Source organism: Anopheles arabiensis, chromosome 2 (genome assembly GCF_016920715.1).
Source record: "Anopheles arabiensis isolate DONGOLA chromosome 2, AaraD3, whole genome shotgun sequence".
Lineage (NCBI taxonomy): Eukaryota > Metazoa > Arthropoda > Insecta > Diptera > Culicidae > Anopheles > Anopheles arabiensis.
In genome coordinates, this window is record NC_053517.1 from 104,695,608 (window position 1) to 104,708,631 (window position 13,024).

The 13,024-nt window shown below is 43.4% G+C and overlaps 1 protein-coding gene across 1 annotated transcript; it reads left to right on the top strand.

Moving 5' to 3' along the window:
- The first annotated feature begins 2,061 nt into the window (after nt 1-2,061).
- LOC120896586 lies at nt 2,062-12,858 on the top strand. The gene is made up of 5 exons (XM_040300800.1): nt 2,062-3,096; nt 3,196-3,466; nt 6,092-6,202; nt 11,442-11,524; nt 11,777-12,858. Exons 2-5 carry the CDS (start codon nt 3,419-3,421, stop codon nt 11,865-11,867), a joined length of 333 nt encoding a protein of 110 aa, XP_040156734.1. The 5' UTR covers nt 2,062-3,096; nt 3,196-3,418; the 3' UTR covers nt 11,868-12,858.
- Nucleotides 12,859-13,024: the final 166 nt, after the last annotated feature.

Below are 13,024 nucleotides of genomic sequence, written 5' to 3' on the forward strand. Positions count from 1 at the left end.
CCGAGAATTTATCCACCATCCACGCCTCTGAAAGCTTGGGAAGTGAAAGATTTAGATTGCGAAAATAAGATCACGAATAAAGGAGGAGCATTAATTCAACCGCTTTTTATTAAAACGTTGGCACTTTTCAAGTAGTGTGTGCGGCAAAACATAAAAAGCACATCACACACGCTTCTGCATCGATTGAAGCATCCGGGGGATGCATGTTTATTCCCATCCAGTGCATTGACCTGACCCACTGAGCAGTGCATCCAAAGTGCAGGAATGTGCAACGAGATGGGATGGAAATGCGTCAACATTCGTCTTGCCCTGCGTCCCACCGTCTGCCCATACTCCCCGGCTGTAAGAGTAGACCCGAACCGAGTCCGAAGTATGACGCAATACGTCGAAATCTAGGGCACACGAGATCTAGGGCCGCTTAGCCCGTACCCCGTACGCTATGTACGCTCGGGAGAGCGACACGGCATGCATCGTATAGCTCACGTTTCCCGCGAGACTCCATCCAATGCGAAATATGGTATCAGAAACACACCAAACAGCATAAGAAACCTATCGAGCTACGGTTTTTTTAATGGCATATCCATCCAAACCACACCGCTTTATGGCTTTATAATCGACCATAATGCAACACCGCAGCGATTCAAAAACCAATCTACCAATATGAAACCGTGAGCCCACGCCTGTTCCCTCCATATGCATGAGTAGCAGTGCACGCATAATCAGGCACCGTGTTGCGGCTAGACCAAACTGCATACCGAACACGGATCACGGCACGCACATTAGTATTCCAGCGGCGTCAGCCCCAACCGGAGCAAGGTGAATTAACACCGAAAACACACATTGTCGTTTGAGCGCTGTTTGACCAATGGGCACTCTCCTTTCACTGGTCTTCAAATTTGTTCCAAATTCATCGTTTTAGTCCCCAAAAAATAAATAAAACACAACACAAACGGCAGCATCTAGTCCGGGCGTGACATAGATCATCAAATCATGTCGGTGGGTCGTCGCGTGTACCACACAGCGTGACTAATGTGTGTGTGCTGGACGATACGCAACAGCAGGACGTGATGGGTATTATTTGAACAGGAAAAGAAACAAACAATCCCACTTTTGTTCACGTGTTTCGGGTTCGGCCATGACCTTGGTTACTTTTGGACGATGATGTCGTCGTGTGTTTGATACAGTTAATGTGTTGCATCGTATCTTCTGTGAGATTGTTTTGAAACGAGCGTAATGGAAGTTTTTAATAAACGAAAATTTGTTTTTTTTTAGTTCGAATAAAGTTTTGATAACTTCTATTAACTGTTCCAATTGCAAGAGAATTAAAATTAACTCCTATCCCATGGTCAAAAACGTTCTTCATTTTCATAAAATTGTGCAAAAACTCTATAATTGCCTTAAAGATACTGTGACAATAAATGCTTACAATTTACAGAGAATAATTATTAGAGAAGAAGACAATCAACCAAATCACTAAAACATATTAAATACTCTTTTGTATTTGTAAAAACTTATAAAAACTGCGTTATACTTTCAAATTTTATTTCTCCTTGCATGCAAACTTCAATCGCAAAGTCATTTAATAACGATAATGAGATAAATAATGTGCAACTGAATTAAAATAAATAAACTTATAAACACTACTTCCAACCTTTTTGCGACTGAAATAAAATATATCTTAAAAATGTCATATAAATAAAATAACATCTAAAAAAGAATACCCATTTTATGCTATTATCAGTGCTTGCTCAAAGTAAAGGGTACTTCTACAAATAAATGCATTCATTCAAATCATCCAAAACAATTCCTTCCCCAATAAAGTAAGCAGCTTTTCCTTACGAGCTTTTCTACACGCCACCAGGCGTCTCCTTTTACGCACAGCTTTCCGCAAAAAGCTTTCCACTCCAGAAAAAAAAGCATCCTTACTGCAAGCTGTTTTCCACCGTAAAATCCAACTAGTCGTCTCACTCTCACAACACGTACACGGCACCGATACAATGAAACCACGCAGCGGTATAGAACATTCTGCACTCTCGCGAGGGTAACGCGCAAACCGGCGACAGTCGACGGCAGCAGTTGATGATGATCTTCCTTCCGACCCGTACGAGCGTGACAGCAGCAGCGGGTGTTTGACAACTCTCTATTTACCAGCACGTATTAGCGCACCGCACACTCACACACACGCGCCACGCTTGCCCAAAGGTGTGCTGTCCAAGCAATCATCTCGCGTGTGCCGCGCCGGTTCGCCACTACGCAACTGGAGTTGTTGTGTTTTTTCAATGTGTTTGATGCTTGTGTGTGAGCATTTTGTTTGGCGTGTTTCCCTGCACGACGTCATCAGGGACGCGGAATGTGAATAGAGTGGTGTAGTGCGCTTCATTTGCTTCGGTACGCCACACGGCATAAGCATTTTGCGCCGTTGCTTTTGGCCCCGCGTGTGTGAATGCTGATTGCGTAAAAAAGGCTATAGTGTTACAAAAAAAAACAAAACAAAAGCGCAAAGAAAGTGATAAAACAGAGGAGAGCAAAAAAACACACCAACCGCAGGCAGCATTCCACAAAGAACTAGTGAAAGTGAAGCTCTCATGAATAAATCGTAGCGTAAAGATCCGTCGGGACATCGCCAGAGAAGCAGCCGGAAAGAAGAAACAAAAAAAAACGTTCCTTCCAGCATAACCTTTAATCCTCGTGCACCCAGTCAGCACGAACCAAAGCAGGCGGTGACGGCGAAACTGAGCAACATCAATTTATCAAAGCCAGCCCGAAGGGAGGCGATTCGTTCAGTGCGCTCTAGCTGTACACCATCGTTATCAACAAGTTGAAAAGTTGGCTTTTTTGTGCAGTTCATCAGTTCCTCGTATTTTACACCAATCTTTTCACACGCTCGTTTGCTTTAATCCTGTTGTGTCGTGCGGTTTTCTCCCCCAATTCCGTTGCGGCGTATGATGTATCTATTAGTTTGAACGATAACAGATCGAATCCCACTCTTGGGGGCATTCAGGCAGGGAAAGGAAGGTTAAAAAATCGTGTCTTTTTACGCGTGAGAACGGGCAACACACGCTCGGTAGGGGAGGAATTGATTTTGTTACGCTTTTTGTAAGTGATTCCAGCAAGATTGGATAACATCGCCCGATTGACACACAAGTGTTTGCTGTTTTAACAACGGTGAGTTTTTTTTTGTTTTGTTCGCCCCAGTCCACAACGCAGCCGTTATTGGCCCCACCATCGCCATACGCCGGGCGCGTCAACCGCAAAGTGGTGGCAATTGGACAACAATTGCAATTCACCGCGCCAGAGACCCGGGCTACAGCCGCCGGCTAAACGACTGTTGTTGTTTTGGCGGCACCACTTTGGGAGACAGTTTGCAGTGAAGCAGCATCATCATAGCAAGCGTTGCTTTTGCGTCGATAAACAGAGCATGGCCGCGAAGGGAGAGAAAGTGATTCGAAGAAGCAAAATGAATAAGGTGAGTTAGTTTTTGATTCGATAAATTTGATACAACTGTAGTCTAGAAATTAATTTAAAAAAACGTAATTCAATGTTTAGAAAATAAAAATAAAACGCCCCAAAAAAAAAAAGACAATTTTAATGGCCCTATAGCCCAACCCAACCTTCGTACCGACAGGCCTCCATTCGATTGAAGGCGCCCGCTTTTTCCCCCGAAAATCCTTCCCTTTATTTTAATGCTGTCCCACGGCCCACGGGTATTATGACGCACTAAGAGTCATCCCACCATCGTTTACAACTGCACGACCCGGGCTCTACTTGAAGTCCATAATAAGGACGCGCTCGGGCCGAAAAAAATAAAACGTTTTCCCTTGTGTTCCCATCCCGGCCTTCCTCGGTGTGCTTTTGGGTATCCCTGTCGAGCCCGTCGATAGATCGATAAGGATGGCCGAGGAAAGTCCAGGAAAAGAGTAAGACACCGAGACGGGCAGCAGCAGCATCAGTGGCGGTGGTGGCGGCGGGTTTGAAGGGTACTCAACTATGCCGCTATCGATCAGGCACGAGATGACGGGCTGAAGGGCTACCGGTGTTCGTATTATTGATGCCGTGCGGTTGTGCGGATCGTACAGTGCGGTACGAACGTTTGGCAGCAGGGAACTATTTCATTTTTATATTTTTATTTCCGCATTATAGAGAAATCATCCGTATCTTTATTATTTAGTTATTTGAGGTAGTCTTTTCCGTCCCGAATCCTTTGAATGCTACTTTTTTAAACCTATCCTAATAAACTTGATTTCGTTGTTTTATGATACTAGACAGTTAAATGATAGAAACATTCGAGAGTTGGAGCTAGTTGAAAGTTTGAAAGCGATTCAGCCCCGTTTGCACAGTATTTATCATGATTTATTTATATATTTCGTTGGTTTTTTGAATGCTTTATGAGTTTTTTTCCTGATTTTCCCATGGTTTACTCGATTTATTACTTATTTCCTAATCCATTTTACTAATGTATGAGCATCGTTCGATCATTTTAATCAAATTATTATTAATAAAAATTGGATAACAATAAATTAATCGTAAGACGAATACAAAAATTGTTAGACGAAATACAGTCAATGAATTGTGAGATAAATTCTAAATCATGGGCCCTTCACGATTCTAATCAGCTTTTTATATGGAGTTTGACAGTTGAAGGCTAAACTAGCCTGTGATTTTCGGCTTAGATTATTTTAGCCTCAAAGTTAGAATTGGATTCGAGTACCTGCTCGAAAAAATGGCAAAACAAGCAAAACAAACCTAGGTGTTGTTTTCATTTATCCCAAGGTGCATTAAAGACATCAGATGGTGGAATCTAGAATAAAAGTTTAGGTAGACCAGGTGGTCGCATAGTTTTTTTTTTAATGTATTACCAATTACCATTTTATTTATTTTATTTTGCTCAAACAGGCTTTCTGGTAGCTTGCCGAATACACAAAACATTGTTTGAATCTTCATTCAGAAGCAGAAGCGATAAAAATCGATTCTTCTAAATATATACACCTTGAGATAAGTTCACCAGTATACTTTACCCACTTTGATAGCTGCTCGAAAGCTGCTGAAATTTCAGCCTACGATTTAAAAAAGGAGCCCTCATTCAGAGAGCAACCAAAACGCCTTGAGAAACCCTGATTTAAAAATAAAAAAAATGTAGTTTTTTTTAATATGTTTTAAACAGGTTTGCATTATTACACCCAAGACAACGTTTCCCAAAGTAGAATAAATATTTAAAGCATAGTTTAAATAGTGTCACTGTTGTCGCGCTTTTTTCCACCCTTCACTGTATTCCTGCTCAAATACATTGCGACCATTCTCGCCCGTTATTCTCGCCCACAAGATGAAGTTTTTGCTTTTTGGTTCGGAAAGGCAACGCGAAACGACAACGCAAAAAAACGGGAACCTCTTCAACCCTTTTCATACCCATCGCCCAGTAAACCCAACCACTTACTCCTCCTTGTATCCCATGTTCCCCTTCCTGCGGTTGCTTTTGTTGTTGGTTGTAAGGAACATGGCCACACCGAAAGCAGCGGCGGCTACAAAATGGTGAATAGCGCCGCCACCACTAGCGCGGTGTGCTCATGAAGATTCCTGACATTGTTATTTTCCCTTTATTATTTCCTTTCACAATTCCCTTGCCCTGTCGTTTCCTTTCATTCCCTCTACACGCCTGCCGCGGAAAGCTTTATAACGTGCGCTCACGTTTTCGTCATTCGTTTCGGCACATTCACAATGGGGAGAAATACAAAAAAAAAACGCGCACTTACACTACTGGTTTCATTTTCATTTTCGCAATCCCGCCTAACCACTCCCACCCTTAATCAATGCTCCATCATTTACCGCGCTACAGAAAAAAGCGGTACGACTCCCGGAATCACCACCGGAATTATGGTGAGCCGGGCAATTTCTTGCTGCACTGTGTGTGTGTGTGTGTTTTCATTCAACTCGCGATTTGTCTTACCTGTGTCATTTTTTTTTACTCCTGGATTGATGTTTCCTCTTCTGGCCGCTCACCCAAACACCAAAGCCCTTGCCTTTGCAACTGCACACCAAGCGTTTCTCATAAGCTTTTCTACATCTTTCTCTCCCTTTTTTTCTCCCTCCGTTATAGGTGTGGGTTGCCTTCGCCGTGTTCGGTGCAATATCCATCCTGCCGCCCGCGTCCGGTCGCATCGTTAAGCGCAGCTACTCGGATCAAAGTGTGCGCGGCTATCTGACGGAGGTAAGTAAGCAGCGTGTGCACCTGAGGCTGAGCTGAAACACCATCGTTATTACCCGTAGTGGTGCGGAAGGTTAATGTGCTTTCATTCCGCTCCGGTTGCTTCGTTATCGCACTTACGGCGTGCGATGTGTGTTGCCGCTTCGCTCGCTCTGCGAGTGTTTGTGTTTGTGTGCGTATGCAACAGTGTGTGCAACAGAGGAAAAGGACTTTTTATGGCGAGGTTAGCCTTTTCTTCCTTTTTCCCCTACATCCTTCGTGTGAACGACGAAGGCAACAAACACGCACACACACACGGTTTCGCTGCTGAGAAGGGTTTACCGCTATGCAAGCCGATAAAATTGAACTCAATTCAATGAAAGCAATCTGTGTGAAGCGTCTTCAGGGCCCATTCATACACCACAGCTTTGGGCGAGGGTCCCTTTTTTTCTTGGGTTTTTTTGGGATGAGAGAAAACGATACATGACTTACACTGAGCCGTGCTATGATTGCTTCCCTTTTGGCACGTTGTGATAATACGTTTTTCCAGGGAAAAGCAATATACATTGTGTCTGCTGTTGCCTGTTATTACCGGGCGCGTATGATGGAGTGCGAAGAAAATTGCCTTTTTTTCTTTTGCTTCGTTGCATTTTTACACGCTTTTCGTGTTAAAGCTGTGAGAGGGATGATTATTTTTATAATACTGTACTCAGCGCTGGCTTTAATTTTGTTGCCCTTATACTTGTACCAATCTCAATTAAAGCAGTTCACTAATTTTAATTTAATTAAGCGACTACTACTTCAAACAAAACTACGCCGAGGTTTTTCTTGCTGTAAAGCAATGCAACGGTATTTCCAAATGATGCCTAATTTAATTGCACTTTAATGAACCTTCGCACTCCCTTTTTAAGCCCTCCACAGCCCTTGAAACAATATTATCCAACCGTGATGGAAGCAAACCGACGCTTTTCGGCGCAAGAGAGGAGCTTTTTTAAACCTTATTAAATTAGCACAACCATTCCACCAGGCAACCCTTTCCCATTGCCTTCACTTACTGTGGAAAATACCGGCACAATTTGAAATACCGGGAAAATATTTTCACATCCCTTATCCTGCTTACGCTCCCAAGTCTGTCACCTTTTTTTCGTTTCTTATTTCTGCGTTAGAAAATTTCACATTCCATTTTTTTGGGCTGGTTGGAATTTTTCTTTGATTTTCAACTTCCACGAAAAACTTTACGGGGAAAGATTGTCAAAACCCCGCCGGGGCTGGGGTTTCCCCCCAATCCAAGCCTATGGCACACGGCACAGAAAATCAATTTCCTTTCCATTAATTGAGTCTCTAATGGGTTTCCTTTCGGTGTGCTGCCGGTGAACAAACCACTTCACAGAGTGGCAAAAAAAATAAAAGAAACCCCGTAACACCACCAGCGTACCACAATGAAGTAAAGGAATTTTAGGGCTTTCGGCGTTTGATTAAAAATGGAAATTTTTCTGTCGAAAATGCTACACTTCCACATAAAGCCACACGAACACACACACATGTATATAAACTCCCAAAAGAGTCTTTCAGTTGGTGTTCGCGTTGGTGGCACATGACAGGGGAATCATTTTTATTCGTCACTCTTTCAGCGTGAAAAGCTTTTCAGCGACAGCGACCAACAATTCCACCACCTTAATGTAGATTGAAGACAATGTGGGTGCGTTGGTATGTGTGTCTAGAGGCTTACTTTCAATGTGAAATCATGCATGCTTCACAGCAGGGAAGTAAACCAACTGTAGAATCGCGAACGGATTTAAAGCGGATTCATACACACACAGTTTTCACACACACGCGCTCAGAAGGCCTTCCTGTTGGGGATTGGGTTTTGGCCTGAAGCTGTTTTGCTTTCCTCTCTTACTTTCACCACCAACAAAAACACTTGTGGCTGTAGGCTCGCTAGACATGGCAGCTCTCTCTCTTTCTCTCTCCCTCCGTCTGGTCTGATGCGAGCGCGAAGACGATAAAGATCTTTTGCTCGGCTGCAAAACCTCAATAAAATATCCAATTATTCGCTTGCCTTCGCTTGCCTTTAGCGTGTAGTAGTATAGGAAGGAAAGTTACGCTCGTCCTCATCCGGGTCTAGAGATAGGATCGATTCTAGTAAGGCAATTGTAACGATTCGCTGAAATCGCACCCGACGCCAATCCTTGGCGGATTTCACCACCTCCACGAGTCGCAGGCATTCCCACTAATGTCGATGAACATACACACACCCACACACAAACACCGTTGTTTTTGTTAGCACGAGGATAAAGTAAATAAATTTCATACCATGATGTTGACGCTATTTTTCCACCTTCCATTACCCCGAAGCCTCCGCAGGGAATGGAAACGAGAGATTAATGGCTGTTAAGATGAAAATTTTGTCTCAATCCATCAAAATATTTACACACAGATTACACGGGCAGCGATACGGGTGGTTTGGAGCAGTAATGTCGTCCAAAGCCCAGGGTCCAACAGCAGCAGTAGCAGCAGCAGCAGGTGGAACAGTAATTTTATGCCGACGCTACTTAAGCTTCTGTCTCTATTGCTCCCAGCACTTGAGCTGAGATAAAAAAGGAACGCTGCACACAGATAAACCATTAATTACGATGATAAATTAGGCTGATTTGGCTGCAATCGGTAGAGTGCTGATGAGAGCGGTTAGGAATCTGATTACATGGAAAGAGAGAGTCAACAAAAGCCTGCGACGGTATTCCCCATAAAAAGTTGGAAAGCATAATATTCTGCACACTTGGTTGAAGGGAAACAAAAGTTTTCCACTTAGCCCTTCAAACCACTCGTTTATTCTGGTGGCGTGAAAGTTGAAACTTTCTGCTGCAAAGACTGTGGTTTGCATGAGGTGTGAATGCAGACTACGGGCAGATAACGCCTCCGGGAACGAGTCTCGTTAGACTTTATGATAGTTTGGAGAGCGCGCACCAGTTTCTGGGCTGTGTTCTGGCCTCGATATATAACTTCTTTGATTAAGAGAGTTGGTCATTATTGGGGATTACAGTAACTGACGTAAAAAATAAGTCTAATTACCGCGTCAATTGAACTTGCTCGCTAGATTAATGGATGAGATGGCTTGAGAAGATGTTCTTCCTATCCGGCTTATATTCTTCTTCTTTGGCTCAACAACCGATGTCGGTCAAGGCCTGCCTGTACCCACTTGTGGGCTTTGGCTTTCAGTGACTAATTGATTCCCCCCCATAGCAGGATAGTCAGTCCTACGTATGGCGGCGCGGTCTATTTGGGGATTGAACCCATGACGGGCATGTTGTTAAGTCGTACGAGTTGACGACTGTACTACGAGACCGGCTCAATCCGGCTTATATTACAATTATCATATAACAACATTATAAAGCTTTAAGTAATCATGGAATTTCAAAGGTTCATAAGTATCTAAACTACAGATTAATGGATTAATTGATTGATTGAGGCTAATTTCATGTTCATTTGCTAACCTTCCTGGAGATGCTCCATTGGAGCATTCAATATTTGCAATAACAACCATAACATGACTTAAACAATTAAGAAACATATAGATTCAAAGGATATGCAGTACATTTAAACATCTAGACACATCAGCTTATTATTTGGGGGATAATGATGCCATAGGGGGGCGGTCTGGTGGTACAGTCGTCAACTCGAACGACTTAACAACATGCCCGTCATGGGTTCAAGCCCCGAATAGACTGTGCCCCCATACGTAGGATTGACTATCCTGCTACGGTAACAAAAAGTCACTGAAAGCCAAGCTCATTTCACTAGTGGGTACAGGCAGGCCTTGACAGGCAGCGATTGTTGTGCCACAAGAAGAAGAAGAAGAAAAAGAAGAAGAAAACGCCTTAGCAATACAAATTAATGACTTCTGGGTGCTTAGGATGTGTGTTGGAGCAAATATTGCGATTCTTTAGAGCCAAATAGGCAAAAATGATCACATATAAGTAATATCTAGCATACGCTCAACATCTACCTCATCTGCATACAAATCAAGGCGAATTGCTGTTATGATCTCAACAATATTTCCCTATCGGAACTTTATTTGTTTGAGAACTACTGTAGAACACATTCGAAAGTTAAATACATGCTCAGCAACATCAGCAACACTGATTATTTACGTTTTGATAGACGATATGATGCTCCAGTGTTGCTCAAGCTAAAGTTTTTGATAATCCAGTTAACAGTTTTACATCGGCCGCACAACGCATCGAGTAACGTTCAGTAATGCAACGAATTACTTTGACAATTCCTCGAACTGCCCCTCCCTGCGTTTGATAAATTCAATTTGTTGAACATCCTGCACTGCCATTTTCAAAACCTGACACACAATTTTATCTCATTACAAAGCCCTTATTTCTCCCATACCTCTCAGGTTCCTCCATGTTCTCTCTTCACTAAACAATACGAAGGTGAACGTTGTTCATCACAAAGTTATGACAACGGTTCAGTGAAAGCCGTCGTCTGGCACAACTTCTCGTCGACAGCAGCATCCGTTCGTAGCGGCCGAACTTTTGTCTCCCCCCTCCCCACCACACCAAAAAGGTTCCCTATCCTGAAAAGCTCGACACTTCCGAAGAATCTCCCTTCCCTCCCCCCCCCCCCTTTTGCTTCAAAGTTTCCCCCACGCTAGCCGGCTAAATGGGCAAAAGCCGCGAAAGTCGCCCGCTCCAAAGCGCCCCAAAGTGTGGCCCAGAAACTGAGAATGAATCATTTATTGGACTTAATTAACCCGACGCAATTCACAGGAAAAGGGAGACCGATGGGGGAGAGAAAGAAAGAGAGAGAGAGAGAGGGAGAGCGCTACCGGGCGAGTTGGCGAAACATTACGAAGTGGAAAACTTTCCGTTACGACGTGTCAATAAACCTCTGCCGGGTTTGGGGGTCCCTTCTGCTCACCGGGCGGAAAAAAAAACTTTCAATCCGGTTAGGTTAACTATCCGGAAAATTTATTACCATCCTCTTCCTCCCCTCGTTTTTTTTTTGCGCTGCAAGAGACACCAGCAAAGCAAATGATGGCCTTACCTAGAAGTATGTGAGAGCAGGGTTTCTCCCTCGCAAAAGAAGCGTAAAAACACACACCCGCTTCAAACGTCCTTTAAAAGTGAACATTCAAAGAGGACGGCGTTCGGTGCTGTTTGCATACCTGCTCCGGATGCTGCTCCTTAGGTGCTTTAACGTTCCGTGCATATTTTTTCTCTTCTAAGCTCCCTCGTCCCTTTCTTACTCGTTTCAGCGTACCTGCTGGTGGAATGAGGTGTGCAAGGAAGAATTCCAGCAGCTGTTCCGATGCCGCTGCCCACAGTGGTCGTACTGCAGGTGAGTGTGCTTCTGGCCGGGTGGTGGTACTCGCATGTCCGGGACACAATGCGAACCATGCCAACTTTTATCGCAATGCAGCACAAGCCACCGGCGTGTTTGTGTGTCCTCTGTGATCGTTGCTTTGGCAATGGGAGCTTTTTTGCTTGTTAAAAAGTGTTCCTCCACTAACTATTTTCGCTTTACCTTTTGTTTGACTCTATTCGTTTTTTTTTTTTTTGCTTCGCCTGACATTCCCGGCTCCCCGACTAGATCACCCGGTCGGTACTATAACGCGTACTGCTCCATGACAAACACGGGCTACATCTGGACGCAACCGACGTGGGACTGGGAGACGGCTTAACCTCACCAGCATCGGACGGCGATGGCGGCGATGGTGTGATGTCTATCCGCTGACGAGACGCCTCGAGACACACGCTGTCATAACGAGCAGTGTGAAGGGCCGCTTCGGAGAGCAGCGCCTATCGTTTGTTGAATCTGGCTTTTGTAAGGATTACCAGTAATTAAAGTGTTAATTAAAATTGCATCAGTTGAGCATAGGTTGGCGCACCTTAGCAGGGGGCCGTTTTGCGGTTAGCTAAACTTTCCACATTATTCTTAATCTGTTCAGTAGTAAAAGCAGTGTTTATGTAATTTTATGTTAAGCTAGAAAAAAAACTCTTCATTTTCAACACCATGTAAAGCTTTACTCTGTATCAAAGCATGATAAACATGCAGACGCCATAAGTGTGCAAAAACGGAAGGAAACAAAACCAACATCATCAAAACCACGCACTAGAAGACCAAACGTTTTATAGACTTACATTTTTACACCAAAAAAAAAAGACATAAACAACAGCCACAAAAGCGACATAATCGAACCGAAACAAACAAACAACGGAAATCAAATTTACACTCATCCGCATATCAGCGAACTGAAATGTGTGTGTGTGTGTATTTTAGCATTTAGGGAACAACTAATTTGGTAGAAACGCATGTTTTGTAGCGAATAGTGATTAGAGAATAGTGACCAAAAAGGGCACAACAAGTCCCTTATAGTGAGCTTGGTGTGCTTTATTTTAAAGCCAGTGTGACACACGTACACGAAATGGTTGTAGAAGCAGCCGGGGAGGGGGGCGCACGCAATTGTTTCCTTTTTGGCTGTAGGGGTGTTTTGGGGGTTTTAGAGGAGACAAACACGGAGCGTTATGCAGCTAAACGGAGGAGAAAATGTGTTGGTATGAATAATATACGCACAATGGAAGCTCAATGTTTTATTGATTTAATTTAAAAAAGAAACCAACAGCAAGTGTGTTTTAATGTTATGCCGTTGAATAAAAGTGCAGCGAAATAGATTCTTTTTTTATATTTTGAACTACCTGTTTAGGCCGAGCGAATAGAATAATGAGAAACAGTACATAATGGAGTAAATAATAGTGTCCCCATGGTGGAGCAATTTGTAGTGGTACAGTTGTGTTTAAATGGATTTAAAGTGCCAGGAAGGTAAATGTATGCATATTT

Bases quoted from the DNA above. Each gene is read 5' to 3' on its own strand.
- LOC120896586 (XM_040300800.1), top strand. From the start codon at position 3,419: ATGGCCGCGAAGGGAGAGAAAGTGATTCGAAGAAGCAAAATGAATAAG. The intron at 6,203-11,441 runs GTAAGTAAGCAG...TACTCGTTTCAG, and splicing joins TGCGCGGCTATCTGACGGAG to CGTACCTGCTGGTGGAATGA. The intron at 11,525-11,776 runs GTGAGTGTGCTT...CTCCCCGACTAG, and splicing joins CCACAGTGGTCGTACTGCAG to ATCACCCGGTCGGTACTATA.